This window comes from Metopolophium dirhodum, chromosome 5, assembly GCF_019925205.1.
Source record: "Metopolophium dirhodum isolate CAU chromosome 5, ASM1992520v1, whole genome shotgun sequence".
Taxonomy (NCBI): domain Eukaryota; kingdom Metazoa; phylum Arthropoda; class Insecta; order Hemiptera; family Aphididae; genus Metopolophium; species Metopolophium dirhodum.
In genome coordinates, this window is record NC_083564.1 from 18,593,722 (window position 1) to 18,611,945 (window position 18,224).

General features: G+C 28.9%; 1 protein-coding gene across 1 annotated transcript; it reads left to right on the top strand.

The window, feature by feature from the left end:
* The first annotated feature begins 5,117 nt into the window (after positions 1-5,117).
* Positions 5,118-9,512, top strand: LOC132944967 (uncharacterized). The gene is made up of 4 exons (XM_061014546.1): positions 5,118-5,610; positions 7,288-7,708; positions 7,795-8,291; positions 8,480-9,512. The coding sequence occupies exons 2-4, from the start codon at positions 7,289-7,291 to the stop codon at positions 8,742-8,744; spliced, it is 1,182 nt and encodes a 393-aa protein (XP_060870529.1). The 5' UTR covers positions 5,118-5,610; position 7,288; the 3' UTR covers positions 8,745-9,512.
* The last annotated feature ends 8,712 nt before the right edge of the window (positions 9,513-18,224 follow it).

The following is an 18,224-nucleotide window of genomic DNA, read 5'->3' on the forward strand; positions in this document are numbered from 1 at the left end:
TTTTAATTCTTGTTTTATCAACTTTTTTAAAAGATAATCCATGTAAAATGTTTTTAGTTGTACTTCCATGTTTGTTTTCCAAAAATGGGGTGCGTTTGAATATGAATAGTTAGAGTAGGTTAGAGTTAGAGTAGAGTAGAGTAGAGTTGATTTTGTTATCTTCGTAGATAAGCATTATTATCAGTGGAGTTAAAAGATGTCCATTTTTAATTACATAACTTTATTGTATACCTACCTATTTTTGGAGCTTCACAAAAATATTGACTGCAATTGCTATGATCTCCAAGGACATGACTTGGGCCATTTATAATATCTTTTTTTAATTCTATCAAATTATCTTCGTACGATACAGTTCCTACTTTCTAGCTGTTGTTGTCTTTATTGTATAGCTTTGGTTACCGCATAGCAAAGTCTCAATAATCGGTCATATAATTTATTTCAATAGCATCCTGGTACACATTCATCTTTTGAACTCTGATATAATTTCTGAAAAGATGATTTGTGCATTCGATTTTTTGAATTACTATATTTGAATCATAAGGATTTGCTTCACGCAATTGTTTCATAACCGAACTGTCGCCATTGCCTTAAATAAACAAAGTAAAAATAGAAGGTTGGAAAATTTAATATAAGATTCTTCTCAATTATTTCTACTTATATTTAAAAAAAAAATACTGTAAGGTTATATTAATTTGTTATAAGCATTTAAAGTTCAAATTTTGGTAAAATTTGTAAATACCCAAATATTAGGCATGTGAAATTTCTGATTTTTTTAGTTTTTTTTTTAACTACCGTCCATAAAAATGTTTTCGATATGTCAAAAAGTTTTTAATAAATGTTATGACGTTATTCACGTGTACACTAAAAATGAAAAAAAAACACAAAAATTCAGTAAAATATGAAATTAATTACAAATATTTAATCTACATACCAATGTTGATTTCTTTAGTAAAAAATTCTTTTGATTTAACCATTAAAACATTTTTTATTTCAATTTTCTATGGATTGTATATATTGTGTATCATCATAAACTTTATACGGTTTTTGGTAACATCGTGTTTTATTCCAAATAATAATAAGCACATCTACAACTTACTGACAAATCTGGTCAATCCCAGTATATACGCTCCTTCATATAGTTTATTGTCAACAAATAACTAAAACCATTAAAACAATGTTAGGAACTGAATGTTAACTATAGTCTTGAGGAAATTTGATATCACATTCAATGTCCAAAAATTAGTTTCTTCATTGAAGTTTTTAAAAGATTTGACTGGGAAAATAATACAAAATTCTTGAGTTAAATCAAGCACCCCACAATACAAATAAACATAAAATGTATATAAATATAAATATTTAATACCTTATTATTATACGTGTAGAAATTATAATTTTCAATTAACATATGTTTTAGGTTTTCTTATTTATGATATAAATAGAATTTCCAATACTTAAAATTTTCAAAATATTTTTACTTGTTTTGAGTTATTGATGGACATTTTCAAATTTTTTTTTTTTTTAAATTTCTATAAAATTGTATTTGTTGGGTCAATAAGCGAGAAACTTAGGCTCCTGTTATATTGTTACAACACCAGTTAAAAATATTAAAAATACGTTGGCACAATTTTTTGTATAAGCATTAAAAGTTTAAAATTTTACAAAATTTAAACTTAAAAAATGATTTTGTAGTTAAAAATGTTTAAAATGTTCAGCTTTTTTAGCTAGTAGCTACTATTGAAAATGCAAAACAAGATTCCACGTAAGTAGTTAATTTTGTAAAATCTTTTTGAAAAATCTAAAAATATACATAAACAAACATAGTTTTTTATGGTTATTTTAAGTTCAAGTTTAGTCGAAATTACATAAGAAATAATCAAGAATAATGATTTGTTATTTTATAATTAGTAACAACAATATGATAAGTAATAACTATATAAAATATCCTAGACTGATAAACCGTCAAAGCTCAGAATTGTTTTTTTGAATACAATGATATTATACCATATTATATATTATCATAGAATTTAAATTTAATGTCATCCATTAAAGTGACCCACTTGTACAGTAGAGAGACATCCACTTACCATCTTTTTTTATTGCTTATAAGTTATATAATTTTAGGACTTTGTGCATCCCATGAAAATTGGAAAACCCGACCCATGTTATTGTGTAGTTTGTACCATCATAAACTTTATCCGGTTTTTGGTAACATCATGTTTTGTTCCAAATAATAATAAACACATCTAAAACTTACTGACATATCTGTTCAGTCCTAGTTTGCGCTCCCTCGTGTAGTTTATTGTCAATAAATAACTAAAACCATTACAACAATATTAGGAACTGAAAGTTAATTATATGGTGCCAGTCTTGAGGAAATTTGATATCACGCTCTGCCTTGCATCCAATGTGCAAAAATTTAGTTTCTCGATTAAAGTTTGTAAAGGATATGGCTGGGAAAACAATACAAAATTCTTGAGTTAAGAAAAAATCAAAACTTTATTAACTCATCACTTAATTCTATTTTCAAGGAAATAATATTCAATTTTACACTTTTAAAGCATTATATTATATTGACAGATTTTGGTTCTACATAACTATGACCATAAGTGTTCATGTCATCTTGTTCAAACATATTTATCGGCAATGTCTTTCCATTGTTTCTGTAAAAAATAATAATTGAAATAAACAAATTAAAATAATACATGTTTTATTTAATTCAACACCTATTGTTTGTTTTTGTATATTAAACACTAATAGCAAAGAATTCTTGAGATAAACCAAGTTAGTCAAATAAAATATAATAGTAGTATTTAAAACTGTTAGTGTAAGCACAGAATATATGAAATATATATATTTCATATATTCTGTGGTGTAAGCTTACACTAAACAAAGATAAAAATGTATATCCAGTCATACTTGAACTTAAATTTCTTCTACAGAACAACTTATTAGAGACTAATATTATCCTGGGCTAAGAGTAGGTTTAACGTTTTATGTTTCTAAATGTCACTCCATCTCTTAATTGTTCGGTCTGGGATCTAGGATTCAACCCAGACTTAAGTCCTATTAGTCCTAAAATGGAAGTGCATACTATGTGGCTTTCAACACCTTAATTATCATTAAATGAGTAGTAAATTAATTAAAATTGACAATTTTAACAACATAACAGCCTCTGAAGACTGTATAATGTGCATTTATCAGAACAATATTGGAATACCACTCTGCCATTTGGGATCTTAAGAGGATGCTACCCGTGCATTTGTTGTCTCCGTCTTTGTTATCACATGTACGACATAGCTAATTTTCATTCACTATCTTTGATGTAACCTATAATCAAACTTGTATGTATGAACATTATCTGTGCTTAAGCGTCAGAGATTTTTCAATATTTTAATTTTCAAGCAAGATATGCGCATTTGAAATATTACAAATTGAAAATACTCATCTCTCTTGAAAATTAAAATATTGAAAAATCGCCAATGCCTAAGCATTAATCTTACCTAAAAGTTTGATAATAGGTAAATTCACTTTAATATCAACAAAACTAACAGCACACTATTGAAACCAGTGAATACAAATTTGCTATATCATAAGTGTGTAAGATGAAGACAACAAATGCATGGGTAGCATCCTCTTCTGCAGTTATGACTTCTTGTAAACTTGAAAGAGTTTGATGTAAATTGTTTAGGTTTACTAGCTATGTATTTAAAATTGATTGCTACTAATTTTGAACTCTCTTTTTCTTTTCTTAAATTATTCAATTATTTTGAATCTAATTATTGATTATTATAGTTATATTGTTATTAAATAAATAAATACATTTTCCTCTAATTATATAGATATAGATATAGATATCAATTAGGTAATCAATATTAATTGTATACCTATAGGTATACATATAACAAATTACTATTTTGAAATAACTAATCAAGATATCAATGCTATGTCTAAGTTTGAATTTGTTATAAATTATTTATGTTATTCATTTTACTGAATAACACTAATAATATATAAAAAATAATTTATAATGTTTACTTACACCACGGTTCATTCTATCATATAAATTTTCAATGCCGATATCGAGTGTTCTTTCAAAGAACAGAGACCCAACTGCTACCACGACAAAGAAGCGAGATGGCCTCCTCAAAACTGTTTGGTAAAATACTTTTATGACTGACATGGTGATTTTCTGAAAAATAATCTAATATTACAATAGTGATACATTTTATTTTTATTTATACAGAACTGCTTATTGAATTTATACCTAATACATATTGAACATAAAAAGTCTGAAAACAATTTAATTGATATAGGTATAGGTACATTATAGATATAAATTGTATAAAATAAAATATAAATACTTCTGATGACGGATCAATTTTAAGTCTTAATACAATGTAAGTAAAAATATTTCACTAACCACTCAACTAATAAATCATTGAGTGACCAAGTCTTATCATTAAGTGTGATTTTAAACGAATGCAACATTTTACCAAGGTACCTAAGTGACAAATTGATTAAAAATATTTTGACAGACTGCCAAAATTCTAGAAAGTACGTACTTAGGCAATACTATTTTGCATTAACTGAAAATGTCCCTAACTCATGAAACTGGCGACACATTATTTTAATAAGAGGAGAGTTCAGGATCACGTTTCCAACCTCATCAACTTTAAAGTAGATATTAAAATGAATGTTAAGCGAAGTGAAGAAACGATAGTGTCGTAGCCTCATTGTCGACCAATGTCTGTAACAACGTCCGAGTGTCCGACGACCCGGGCACACAACGGTCACCGGAGAAACTGGTCATAAGACATCGTTTCGACATACCCACACTCTTTCTCTCCCTCGTGCCCCGGGAACGTCAAGTGGACGACACCTTATTGGATGTATCGTCGGCCTCAGCGCGAAGACGCCGATACGATAAGTCGTTTTTCGGACGATGTCCGTTTGAAAAATAAAAGCGACTGTACTTACGATTGCGCTTACCTGCTATAGGTGGTCTCGACGAAGAGATCTATTGCCGTCGATCGGTCGTGAACAACAGAAAGTCGTACGCAAATTGTAAAAATTATGATGCAGATGACGATTTCGGACGTTCGGTGTTCGAGTTCGAGCAGCTGAAGGACGTGGTGATAGCAGTTATCAGCTGTGGCCTGTGGCCCACGATTAAAGATGTACATCTTAGCTGCGAGAGAAAAAGGCCACGGGACCAGTGACAGTGTGACCGGATCCGCATCCGAATTTATACCGTACGGGAATTATGATCGCGGGATTCGACGAAATGTTTTTAACGATCAGCTTAGTTACCGCCGTTATATTTTCGCGCGTGCGCCGGCGGACTTGTTTAGCGGAAAACGGTAAATCAAACAATTTAATGTTTCGCGAAAACACGATATCCCGATTTACGATCAAGCAACAATAAACGTCGACCGTCGTACCGATATTGAACAATTTGAACATATTTTAAGCGACGCTTTGTTTCGGCCATTGTCGATACACTCTCCTTTTCGCTTTCTCAGTTGTTGTACCGCACCGCCAGTCCGTCTTTCGGTGAACGATCCGATTGTTTATTTTGCACCGAAAAGAAGTAAAAAATCATCCGATCAAGTAAGCAAAACGCGTATTATAATATTGGGGTACGGTGCGGACTAAGGGGTCGGTTGCGACGCACTCCGGCGCTGGTTCGATACCTCGGTCGCGGGCGGCATTTTTCTTCTGGCAAGTCACGGTGTCCGGAGAACAAGACGTGCCGCCATCCCCCACTCGGGCATGGCAGATACCTACGGGTGCCAAAATCAAAAATTCTGCCAAAACAAACACACATGTGTACACAAATTTACAGTACCCTCCCCTACAGTACCGCAGACTAATGCCCTAGTAGTTGAAGCCTTAACCCTAATAAAGAATATTTTAATAATGTGGATTCGCTATGACACCTGACGGGTTCGTCGAAATCACACAAATTCAAATTGATGATATTTATCGTAGACAAATATAATGATCTCTTGAACATTAATTGAACGTGAAGTACTTATTGAATAAGTTCTTTTTTTGCTAATGGTATTGGGAGGATTTTACATTGTTAGGTTCCTACTGTGCCCGGCTTCGTAATTGTAAAAAAATTCGCTGATGAATCAATTTCATGGGTTTCACACATCGTTAATGTATTCCTACTCGTCAATATTTTTCTGGTCACATAGAGATTAATCGCGACAGTATCAAATGTCACAGATTCATGGTTGTTTATGCACTAGTTTGGTGTAACTGGATACTAGATTCGATAGTTGAGGGTTGCAGTTACCATAAAGTAGGTACCTGCCGACCGGGATATTTACCAATAACTTCTATGTATTGTATGTAATTGAATAAAAAAAAATATGAACAACTAGAGGAGTGGATGTACTTGCCCAACTCACTCACCAATAAAATTTTTATTTACAAATTCTATGTGGGTAATTTAAACATTTAATACATACCTGAGCAATACATAACCTATCTAGTTTCATAATTTTAATTGAAATTTCAGATATGTAATGTTGTGTATGTGTACAGTATACAGCCTATAGTTCATCTAGACATAAATCATAACCCTAAACAACGCTATCGAGATAAAATTTTGAAGTTGAAAACTCCCCCATTCAAAAAAAAGTAATAAACCTGGTTGTGCTACTGATTTAGACTTGGGCATATTAAGTTAGTCTTCCAAAAGTTTTTCATATTATAATATGTACCTAATAATTTTTTTATTATTATTGAATAACTATTGAGACACATATAAACATAGTTGAGAACCTTAAGATAGTTTCAACATTGAATCTACAAGCCAAACATATTTAAATTGGTCAAAATATTTTGAATTATATTATTGTGAACATAGGTACAGAAAATAATGTTTTTGGAAAAAAACAACAAAATAACAAAAATTATTTATTTATGTCATAAAAATTTGAACTATAAATATTTTATTGAACCTTTAAGTCTTTAGGTATTAAAATTAAAACTAAATTTAATTAAATAAAATAATTCTGATTTTGATAGTATGTAAAGAGTGATAATTTATTTATTTTAATACTTTTGTAAATTATCAGGGTAGTACCTACCTAAGACAAAATATCTTCAGTACGGCAGTACCTACTTTCTTTATCAAATGTCCAATGATTACATAACCCTTAAAAGTGTTGGTAAAAGACAGTTTTATAAAATATTTTACAACTTCTACGTCATGTTACCTACCATGATCGTATCACTGCTCTGAATATAACGGTTTTTTTTTTCATATTTCAGGATGCCAAAAATTAAGAAAAATGTTAATGATGAAAACAAATACCCAAATAAATTGACGGTCAAAAAAAGTAAACCAGTTTTCAAATTTGATATGAAAAGAATTCTAAAAGAAAGACAAGCTGAGTGTGAATTTTGGAAAAAAAATGCTGAAATTGATAAAGAGATGAAAATTGTAGATGATTTGTTTCAAAAAGAAGTGAACTATACTATTAACCAAAGTGATGATAAACTTGTATTACCGAAGTTTGGATATGTTATATTTGACCCCTCTAAGTTTAATGTAAGCTTTGAAGAGAATTCTGATATAACAGGATCATATTATTCACAACAGCTACTTCTAATGTCAATTGAGGGGAATGATCTTGAAGCCAACATAATTTTTAATAATCTGATGAATTCTAATTGGTCACCAGTATTTGAAGTATGTTTATATTAATTGTGTATACAATACTTATAATGTTTTAAATAAATATCAATATCTTTGTTTTTAATTCCAATTATTTATAGGATGTTCAACGTATTTTTTCAAACTGGGGAGCTGATTTGAATTCATTAACTAATAGTACACTATTAAAAAGTCAAATAAATGATTGCAAGAACTTTAAACGGCACAATTTTGAATTGGTAATGAATTTCATATCTTATAATATTGAGAAAAATAATAAGACATTTAGTGAAGATGAACTACTAACATTGGCACAGTATATTGCCAAAATATCCTTTGATCAGTATTGTGGACAAATGATAAATGTTATACAACAATTATTTAGTGCTTGTATTGAAACTGCATTACAAGATGACGATGATGCTTCTATTATTACATTTGCTCAAGAATTGTACTCTCAATATAATACTAAACTACTTAAAATGGTTGTTGATTTATTCCTTCCTTTAGAAGGAAAGATAATGAAAAAAGTATATACTTATATAACATTCAAGCTGTATAAGTCACTTTTAGAAAGAACCAACAACATGAGTGTATTTCCAACTAATATTAAAGAATGGCAAGTTATTTTATTTATGATTATTTTAATTTAAAACATGTTTGAAGGTATAAAATAAATACATCAAGTATACTTTTCTTTGGCAAGAACAATTTTCAATTAAACTTGTTTGTATTATACCTATTTTAATTTATTAAATCATAATACATTGTTGAATAACAAATCTAAAATTCTTACATTTTTTCCAGGTTTGTTCAAGACTTAGTGGATAAAGATTTTTTCAATAGACGACCTAAAAGAATATTACACCGTCTTATTCGGCTGTTGGAACATGTTGTAATTGTTTTTGATTTGTACAGAGATGAAAAAAAACTTAGTGAAATGTATGACTTTTTAAATGTCATGGTAAAACCAACTGGATTATCAGATTCTCTTAAACTGGTTAATATATTGGATCAATGGAGGTTACGATTATTCCGTTTACATGTAAATCGTAAGAATGCTTTATTCTAATAATCTCATGATATTATTCCTAAGTACAATAACATATTCAAGAGTCATGACTATGGTTTATTGTAGTACATCCATTATATATTATTTTCATTTATATTTGCATTATTTATTTTTATTATTAATGATTTATATTATATCGGGGAAGATATTTTTTTTATTTGTTTGAGTAACTAAACTTGGTTCCAAAGTTAACTTTAATAATGTAAAAGTAGATTTATTACAAGTCACATATATTATATTATAATGTTATTATTAACCAACTAAATTAATATATGTTTGTAAATTATTTAGTATTGTTTTTCTTAGTCATTATAATATGTTAAATAATGTTATACATAATATGTTAAAATTCTGTTGGTTGAATTTCTATTTAAAGTTAATGTACAAAATTATACTATAACAAAAGATTTGTTGTCACACACATTTTGTGCTTTGTAACTGTTTGTTAGTTCACTGTACTAAGAGTCAAATAAAACAAACTTATCGAACTCTTCTAGATCAGACGTCTTCTTATTAAGCCTTAAGTCTTGATGGTAAGTGCTGGTTTATTTTCATATGATATACTATAAATAAGGAATAGGTATTTTGTGGAATGGTGTTATTCTTATTTTACAGTATCCTTTTAAAAATTGTGTTAGTTATGTGTATAATGTCCATGAATTTCGATATGTTGATATATATTATGATTTTTTAAATACTAACACCAAAATTACATGTTTAAAGAATTGTTTTTATATTCAAATAAAAGTAGTTTAATGCCACATCATATATTAAGCTTTGATTTGAATTTCATAAAATTGATTATTTTGCTGTTAAATGAAAAAAAGTAAAAATGCTATGGATTATTAAAAAATAAGATAACAAAAATGATTTAGCTTAAATAAGGAGTGACTGTTTGATTTGTTCTTAAATATAATAATATGTTGTTTCTCTTTCAAATGATAATAGTTTTGAAAAATATTGGTAAATTCATTGGATTTAAAATCCCAAAGTCTCAATTAGAACAAAAGTAACAAAAATCTCTGTTAGTATTTTTCATCTTAAAAAAAAATCAAATATTATATTGTATTTCTGTCTTTGGCACAAAAAATGTCTTTATACTTCAAACAGCGAAACTAAAATGTTTAGATATGTAAATCATCTTGTAAGATAGTTTATTATGCTGAGATCAGCCCAGTGATATCAAGCGAATAAAAATTTAAAAAATCCATACTGATAAACCGTTTCCGCTCAGAATCGTTTTTCTTATACAATGATATTATATCATTGAATTCAAGTTTAATACAATTAATTATACATTAACTCACTTGTAACCTACTGTATAGCAGAGCGACATCCACTTCCCGGTTTTTTATTAATTCATTTTATGTTCAATATCTATTGGTTTGGATGTTTGTAAAATTTACTAGATACTCTATATTATAAATTATTATATTTCTGCATACATATCAGTAAATACAATTTTACAGTTTTAGTCCAACTTAGGCCACTATTATTCAACCATGGTCCAAGTTATAACTGGGTTAAATTTAAACAAGACTAACCTTAATAGTTAATACAATCTAGTCTTAAATATTACTATATTATGGTGTATAGGTAGGTACCTAGTGTCTATTATTTTTTTTAAATTTTAAATAGTGACCCATGTTGATTTAAGTGAATGATAATATACCTATTTATAGGTGTTTCATAAGAAATACATGGGGCAAGCAGAAAAATTAATAAAAAACATAGAAAGAATAATTTGTGCGGATCAGATGCAGCAGAAATAAATAAACCAAACCTCGAGTAAAATAATATGTAACTGAAAATTCATCTAAATTAATTAATTTTAAAGTTATTTACAATATAATTTCAGAACTGCCTCAAGTTGGCCCGTTTGATGTTAGGTATTTTATAATTTAAATTGCTAGGTAAAATATATTGGATAAACAAATTTAAATTCTTAGCGTTATATTGATACTTAGATCGATTATAATATAGGCCCACATTTCATTACCATACTACCACTAGCATACGTCCATTATACCTACCTATTGTCCTGCAGTATTGTCCATTATTACACTGATTTGAATTCAAACACGATAAATAAGCAAGAAAATACATTGATATTATTCTATAAATTGATTTTAATTCAATTTTATTTTCGATGTTTCTGAAGTTCTTGACGTCCAGCCATGGTCGAGGACATTATATTTTTACCTATCTTCCCTAGCATGGTCTAGACCAGTTGTTCTTAACGGGGGCTGTACCGCCCCCTTGGGGGCATTTCGGTCTCTCCGGGGATGGTAGTTTTGAAGGGGGCGGTGAGCTTTTTCAAACTAGGAGATTAAAAATAATACAATTTATTATTTACAATTCGTTTGAATCTGTGGAAGATCTCGAATCTCATTTACAAATGGAGTTTATCGATCTTAAACACGACTGTGAGGCACAACTTGTTAAAGCAGGTCGGTTATGAGCTTGCCTGGATCAAGCTTAAAGACACTTATCCACAACTATGGCAACAAGTTAAATTGTTGCTTCTCTCTTTCCCGTCAACTTATCTAGTTGAAAAAGGATTCAGCGTTTTTGTTCAGCTTTTGACGAAACAAAGACATCGGTTGGACATTTGCAACAGAGGTTATTTACGTTTAGCTTTGAACCAGACATCGCCACATTAGCAGCTACTCATCAGGCTCAGGGCAGTCATTGATAGGTACCTATAATTTTTATATTTTATAATTTTTTTTTTCATAGTTAATTAATCTTTTTGTATAGTAAAGTAAAATTGTTTTGTTAGGTGGTGTAAATATAACCATAACTATCTAAAAATAAGAGTTTTTACTTAAATTAATAAATGTTATAATATAGGTACTGATGAATAAATATATATATATATATATATTTATAAGAAGAAAATTTGATTTTGCATGAGGGGGGGGGGCGTTGGCAGTTAGTTATTACGATAAAGGGGGCGCTTAACTAAAAAAGGTTAAGAACCACTGGTCTAGACACATGCACACTGCAGCGTAATATTTTACTAGGAAACTAAAAAAACAATAACCTAACCAAATCTTTAAAGAATATTGTGATCATGATGTGAAATGACAAATTGTAAATTTGTTGTACATTTTTTGGAAATAATACTTTCTCAGTCAGTCTAGAATATTTGTCATTGCTTATTAATTATTATTAATACGGTATACCTAAGTTGAATTAATGTTAAAAAATAACAAATACATAACTAAAATACCTAGTTATTATCTTGGTTATTTAATATGTAATTTTATCCAAATTTTAACTTAAAATAACTTTAAAAAAAACGGTTTATATAGGTATATTTAAAAAAAAAAAGTTAGATAATACAAGTTCTCGGAGTATGCCACTTTTCTGTGAAGTGTAAAGCATAAATCAAAAATCTCAGAATCTAAAATTATTTTAAATAGGTACCATAATAATTGTAGGAATAATAATTTCAGAAAAACTATAATTAAATTAATTTAAAGAATTTTGATACTTAATAAGTGTCAGTGGCGTCGGCAGGGGGGGGGGCTAACGGGCTGAAGCCCCCCCCCATTTCCCGTATAGTTATTCCTTAAAAAATAAATAAATATTTATCAAGGTTCAACTGTCAACTATAGCAAGATGTAAATTTCATATACGTCTTATCAGAATGAATTCATTTTTGAAAAAACATTGTATTTGCATACCAATTTTCCTAAAATTATCTGTAATTTTTTCGGTAAAAGTATGAACGGCTTTGTATTAAATTATATAGCCTTAGCTATACACATTTAATATTTTATAAGTTTTGAACTACAAATTAACTGTGGTTTTGACGAAATTTGAACTTGAAATGCTTATAAAAAATAACCATGATGCCTATGTTAATATTTTTTTTTTTTTATTGAACTTAAACCCGGCGACTATGGCCATTAGCTGTTGTAGGGGTTATGAACTGTGGTAGGGGTAAGGTTGGTACGGTAGGTTGGTTTTACGATTGTTTTTTTTTTTTTTTTTTAACGGTTACGGTAGGTAGCAAACACGTGTATGTGTGGCAAGGTTTTTAACTACTATGAACCCGGGTGGTCACCCATCCGGGAGCTAGTAGCTGTGGCCGTTACTTACTCCCAGTCGCATCCCGCGACTGGTAGCAGCCAACGCGCCACGCCAAGCCACTGTTAATATCTTAGCTATAATAAAAACTTACGTACCTATTACATTTTTAAACTTTTTGACCGGATAAATTATTATTTATTGACATTTATAGAAAAAAAAATTTTAACTAATCAAATACAATCCAAGTGAGGTCGGTATAACCAAGCTGGTTACCAAACATTTTTAATTAATTTTAATTTTTTTTCTCCATTTATTTTAAAAAACAGCATTTTTTTCTACCAGAAAAGTTGAGAAGTTACAAACATTTTAAAATACCTCAAAATAGATATCAAATAAATATCTGAAATTATTAGAATGGACAAAATAAAAATTAAAGAAAAACGGGAATTTTTAAACAAAATCGGGTTTCTACAAAATCATTTTCAGTTTTCAATTTTTAAAAAATAGGTATATTAATATATATTAATAATTTTCCAAATATGATAATAAACAAATAGGTAATAATAATTTAACTTAACCGGCTACTGTATTAATAATAACAATATAAATATACTAAAAAATATCCTAGGCTGACAAACCGTCTTTCTGGTGGAAAATGAATGGTAGGTCAGTAAGTATAATATTACTTAGTATATTAGATGTAAGACATAAATCTGATAATTGCTAAATGATAATTGCAATTATTACTCATAAACATTACTAATTACTACACAATGTTAATGAAAAATGTTTTTAATGTTGTACACATAAATGACATGAGAATATCTTTAAATGTGATTTTGTATAATAAATGACAACTTAGGTAACCTGTGTATTAATGATTTTTTATAAGTATACTATACACTATACAGTATGAATAACTGTGTTAAAAATCAAAAATTAAATATTTGAATTTATATTATTTAAATATTATAATATTATTTTTTTTTTATATATATATATATATATATATATACGTATTTATTAATTTCTTATTTGACTTTTTTTTCTTGGCTTTTTTCTGACTACCGCTGCAGTCTGCAGGTATACTGTGTCCAAATCGTCCAGACATGAATACCTTCATAGAATAATTTTTACTGTTTTTTGGGGGGTGGCTCACTGCTATGGTGTTTTTTAGTGCCTCTGTCAACACCTGTTTTATCGAAGGAGCAAAGTTGTTTTAATGCGTGTTTGGGTCTTACTCTAACTTTCACTTTATCCTTAAATTCCAGTGGTAATCGTCGGGTTAGATCAAGAGGCTTGCTTTCGTCTTCAAAGGTGGTCGATGTCCCCTCACTATTGTTATCGTCGTTCAATGCTTGTTGTACTGGAGGCTCGAAAGATTTAGGAACTAACATTCGAAGCAAATATAGAATTTTTTGTGATGAAAGTTTCTTGACAAATTTACTTTGAAATACACGGCTAATCTGACTGACTTTACAGTTCGCGGCGTGAAGATCCGTCAACACGTTTGTTTGTTCACCAGTGGGCAATAATAAGTTTCATTCTTGTCGTTCCAAACGCAGTCCTGCTTATTTCGTGATTGTGTTCTAAACTTACACTCGAAATCTTGACCCGAGTAGAGTTGGAAGGCTTGAAACAGGTAATTTTAGCTTTCCACCCTATATAATTGTAGTGTAGTATAGTTCGTTTACCTGTACTTTTTGAAGGCCTGTTGTAACCATGTCGGCAAAGGATTGTAACTTGACGCTTATTGTTGTTGATAAAGTTTCAAAAATTTGTTCATAACTATTGAATATTTGGCCAACTTGAATATCGTTCTTATTATCATTCATGATGATGAAAGAATTAAAAAAACCGAACAAATAACGATGCACTATAATAGACACGCAACATTAAACACAGAAAGAACCGCGGATAATCACGGAGCATACAATACAATACTGACAATTAGTAACAATAGTGTCTGCGACTGCGAGAACTGGTTTAATATAATAATAAACTGTTGTACTTTGACAATCTCGTATCACCTTATCGAAGCAGCGATAATCTTAGTCCTATGAAATAATCAGCCAATATTACTCTAATCAAGTTGTATACCAGGCGTGTACATTTTTCAACTTGCGGGCCACATTCGAAATTTATATTTATATTAGTCCACAAAATTACGCAAATCATCTACAAAATGATGGTATAGTAAAAAGTAAAGCAAGTGGTTTTTTTAATTTTCTGTAGTTTTTTTTTTAAATGCTAAAAATCTAGCTGTCCACAAAAAATGAAAATTATCCGCAAAATGATTGTATACCAAAAAATGAAGTAGGTGAATTTTTTTAGTTTTTGCAACATTTCACCAGCATGTCATCCGTATTTTTTGATATGCTAAAAAACTTTGTACGCAAAAATTGAAAATTAGTCCGCAAAATAACGCATATATTCAAATTTGAAAAATCGGAAATGTATAATATGATGGAAATGGAGCTTACTGTGGGCAGTATATACTATATATTTCACGTTTTTTTTTTTGTTCATTGTGATAAAAATATAAAATGTACATTAGACATATTATATTTTTTCACTTATCGAATTGATTACTCTAATCGTGTGCGTTTCAACTTTCAAAGTACCTGTTGTATATAATATCTATATGATTGTCAAGGAAACTACGATCTGCTTTTTTTTTTTAAATTTTTATTTTTATTACGAATGTACGGTACCTGGCACCTGCATACAACGTTTTATACGTAGGTATCATAGTATTAATATATATCAATATATTATATATTAACTATTAACATATATTATCTATGGTAGGTATGGTACCTGCATATAAACACATCCATTTATTATAGGTGAATGTTAACCACGGGCTACGTGCGATTATCAAAAAATATGTAAAGATAATATTATAATTATTTAAATACTCTTAAAATATTCGTACCTACGTAAATAGGGAAATGCGAGAAAATTCCAATAGAATAATAATTATATTATTAAATATATTAAGGTCGTAATATCTAAATTCCTATACGCTCAAAAGCGAAAAAACAACATCCACGCGGACACGATGACGTGCTGTATCAAAATAATTAATTTTTTCTTGCGATAAATTATTTACCGGGCCTTGATTTGATTTATAAAATATTATAGGGGTTCGATTAAATATTGTTATTGATTCTAACCATTCGCTTATCAATTATAGATTGCCGTTTCGTTCAATGACTTGCATTCTATACTTTATTGGTCAATATAACATTTTTGTAGTAATATAATTTATAATATATTAAATTATAAATTGCTTAATAAATTAAAAACCTGTTAAATGACTATACCAATAGTTCGCGATAAATGAATCGTGTCCTATACAATGGTGGAAAACGTGAAATTATATTTCTCGAATCGCGTGCCACAGGCATGACAAGATATGTAGTATGTATATTGTATAATATCATCCATTTCCCAGATATAGGTAAATCATCAAACCATAAAAAATACGTCGTTATAACAATATTCAAAATTTTGTTTTTAAAAGTCGAAAATAACTTGAATATATTGGATGATAACTTCACGTCGAGTGTTACTGCCGGGTAACTACTCCCCTCACGTTTTTTCAAAGTCGATTGTAATCCAGCTCATATGCTTATTGTAACTATTATTTACAGATTGTATATATCCAAATAAATGTTAAAAAAAAAAAAAAATATTGGATGAAACTACAAATACCTCGAATAACTGGGCGTCAACTTTCTCGTAGTAATACGCCAGGTGAATCACCATTCACCGCACAGTGGCGCCGAAGTCCACAATTTTACCTACGACGTTAGATACCTCCACATAAAATTTTGACACCCACCGATTTCTTATAATTACTTAACCATACACCAAGCATAGTTTTTATGTTATCTATCAAACAAATTTTCTTAAAATAACTAAAGAATGACATCACCTATGACAATTGTCATATAGATAAATATATATTTTGGCACCACTGAATCACCGGAACAGTATTATAAACGAACGATATTTATACCATTTACTGATTATTTTAAAAATCAATTAATAAAACGATTTCCTAAACACATTAAAATAATTTATGTATTACAAAAGTTGATTCCAAATCTACTCAACAAACTTAAAACTAGTTAAAATGATTTTTAAAAATGTTTTACCCAGTCAATATACATTTGAATCAGAATTTAAAGTATGGATAGAAAAATAGAAAAAAGTTCCTCAGAATGAATGTCTAACGCCGGGCTATTGATAATTTGAATAAAGTATCCGTTGATTTTTTTTTTATATTTTATGGTACCTACCTAATTGATGACAATGTTAGTAAATTTAGTCTTTATTCTAGCATAGTCATCAGAAAGAACAATTTCGGCATTAAAACAATTGAAGTCGTATACTTGAAAAATAGTACAAGCATTGATTACAGAACAGACTTGTATCGAATTTTTAATGTTTCTAAAATAAAATTTTTTTGACATTTATAAATTTTATAAATTGTATTATGTATAGAAAATTATAAAATAAGCATTTGGTGTAAATTTCAAGTATCTACTGTTATTTATTTTTGAATTACAATAAAATAAGAAATTCGTTCCATGCGAAATCGAATATCCGATGTTGTATAATTATGAACTTCAAACGCTCATAAAAATGTAATTTAACTTTCCGTTAGACAGTTTTTTTAAAGGTAGACAAACTTATAATGAATCTTGTATTAAATTTTCAAACCTTAGATAGGTATACAAAGATAATTAATTTCAAACTCAAAATAATTTGAAAATGTTCTTAATTTTTAAGAATTTCGTCAAAATTCTAACTTCAGACGCTCATAAAAAATTATTGTGAATTTACGTTCAACTTTTCTTTTAATTTCCACGAACATCTACTTATGAGGAACCTTGTATTACATTTAAAAATGTTTTGACAGAGCGAAACATTTTTTAGCAACATTACTTAAAATAAAATTAATAATAATCATTAATTTCATACGCCTATAAAAAGCTCAACGCATGATATAGAAAATTCTAATATAAACATTCAGTAAATGTATCTATACGGTAATTTATTTTAGAGTTACAACAAAAACCAAAATCGATTTTGTCGTAAATAGATTTTGCGTAAAAATTCCTGTTTTCCTTAATTTTTTTTTTTGTTCTTCCGGGTGATTTTGAAAATTATTAGGAATTCTAAAAAATTAACCTACTGAATGCACCAACTAGATTCACTTTCCCATCGGAGAAGATACTGAAAATCGAAGAATTATTATTTTCAACTACTTATTGTGTACACAGACACAAAAAGAAACACATTATTGTAAAACCAATATACACTCATCTCTCTGCTCAGAATATAAAATGTAATCAAAAGGTTAATATAGGTTTTTTCAAAAATATATTAGTTTTTTTTTAAGATTTAGCAATTAAATGCTTAAAT

Coding starts and splice junctions, on each gene's coding strand:
- LOC132944967 (XM_061014546.1), top strand. CDS start 7,289: ATGCCAAAAATTAAGAAAAATGTTAATGATGAAAACAAATACCCAAAT. Junction 7,709..7,794: donor ATTGGTCACCAGTATTTGAA/GTATGTTTATAT, acceptor AATTATTTATAG/GATGTTCAACGTATTTTTTC. Junction 8,292..8,479: donor CCAACTAATATTAAAGAATG/GCAAGTTATTTT, acceptor CATTTTTTCCAG/GTTTGTTCAAGACTTAGTGG.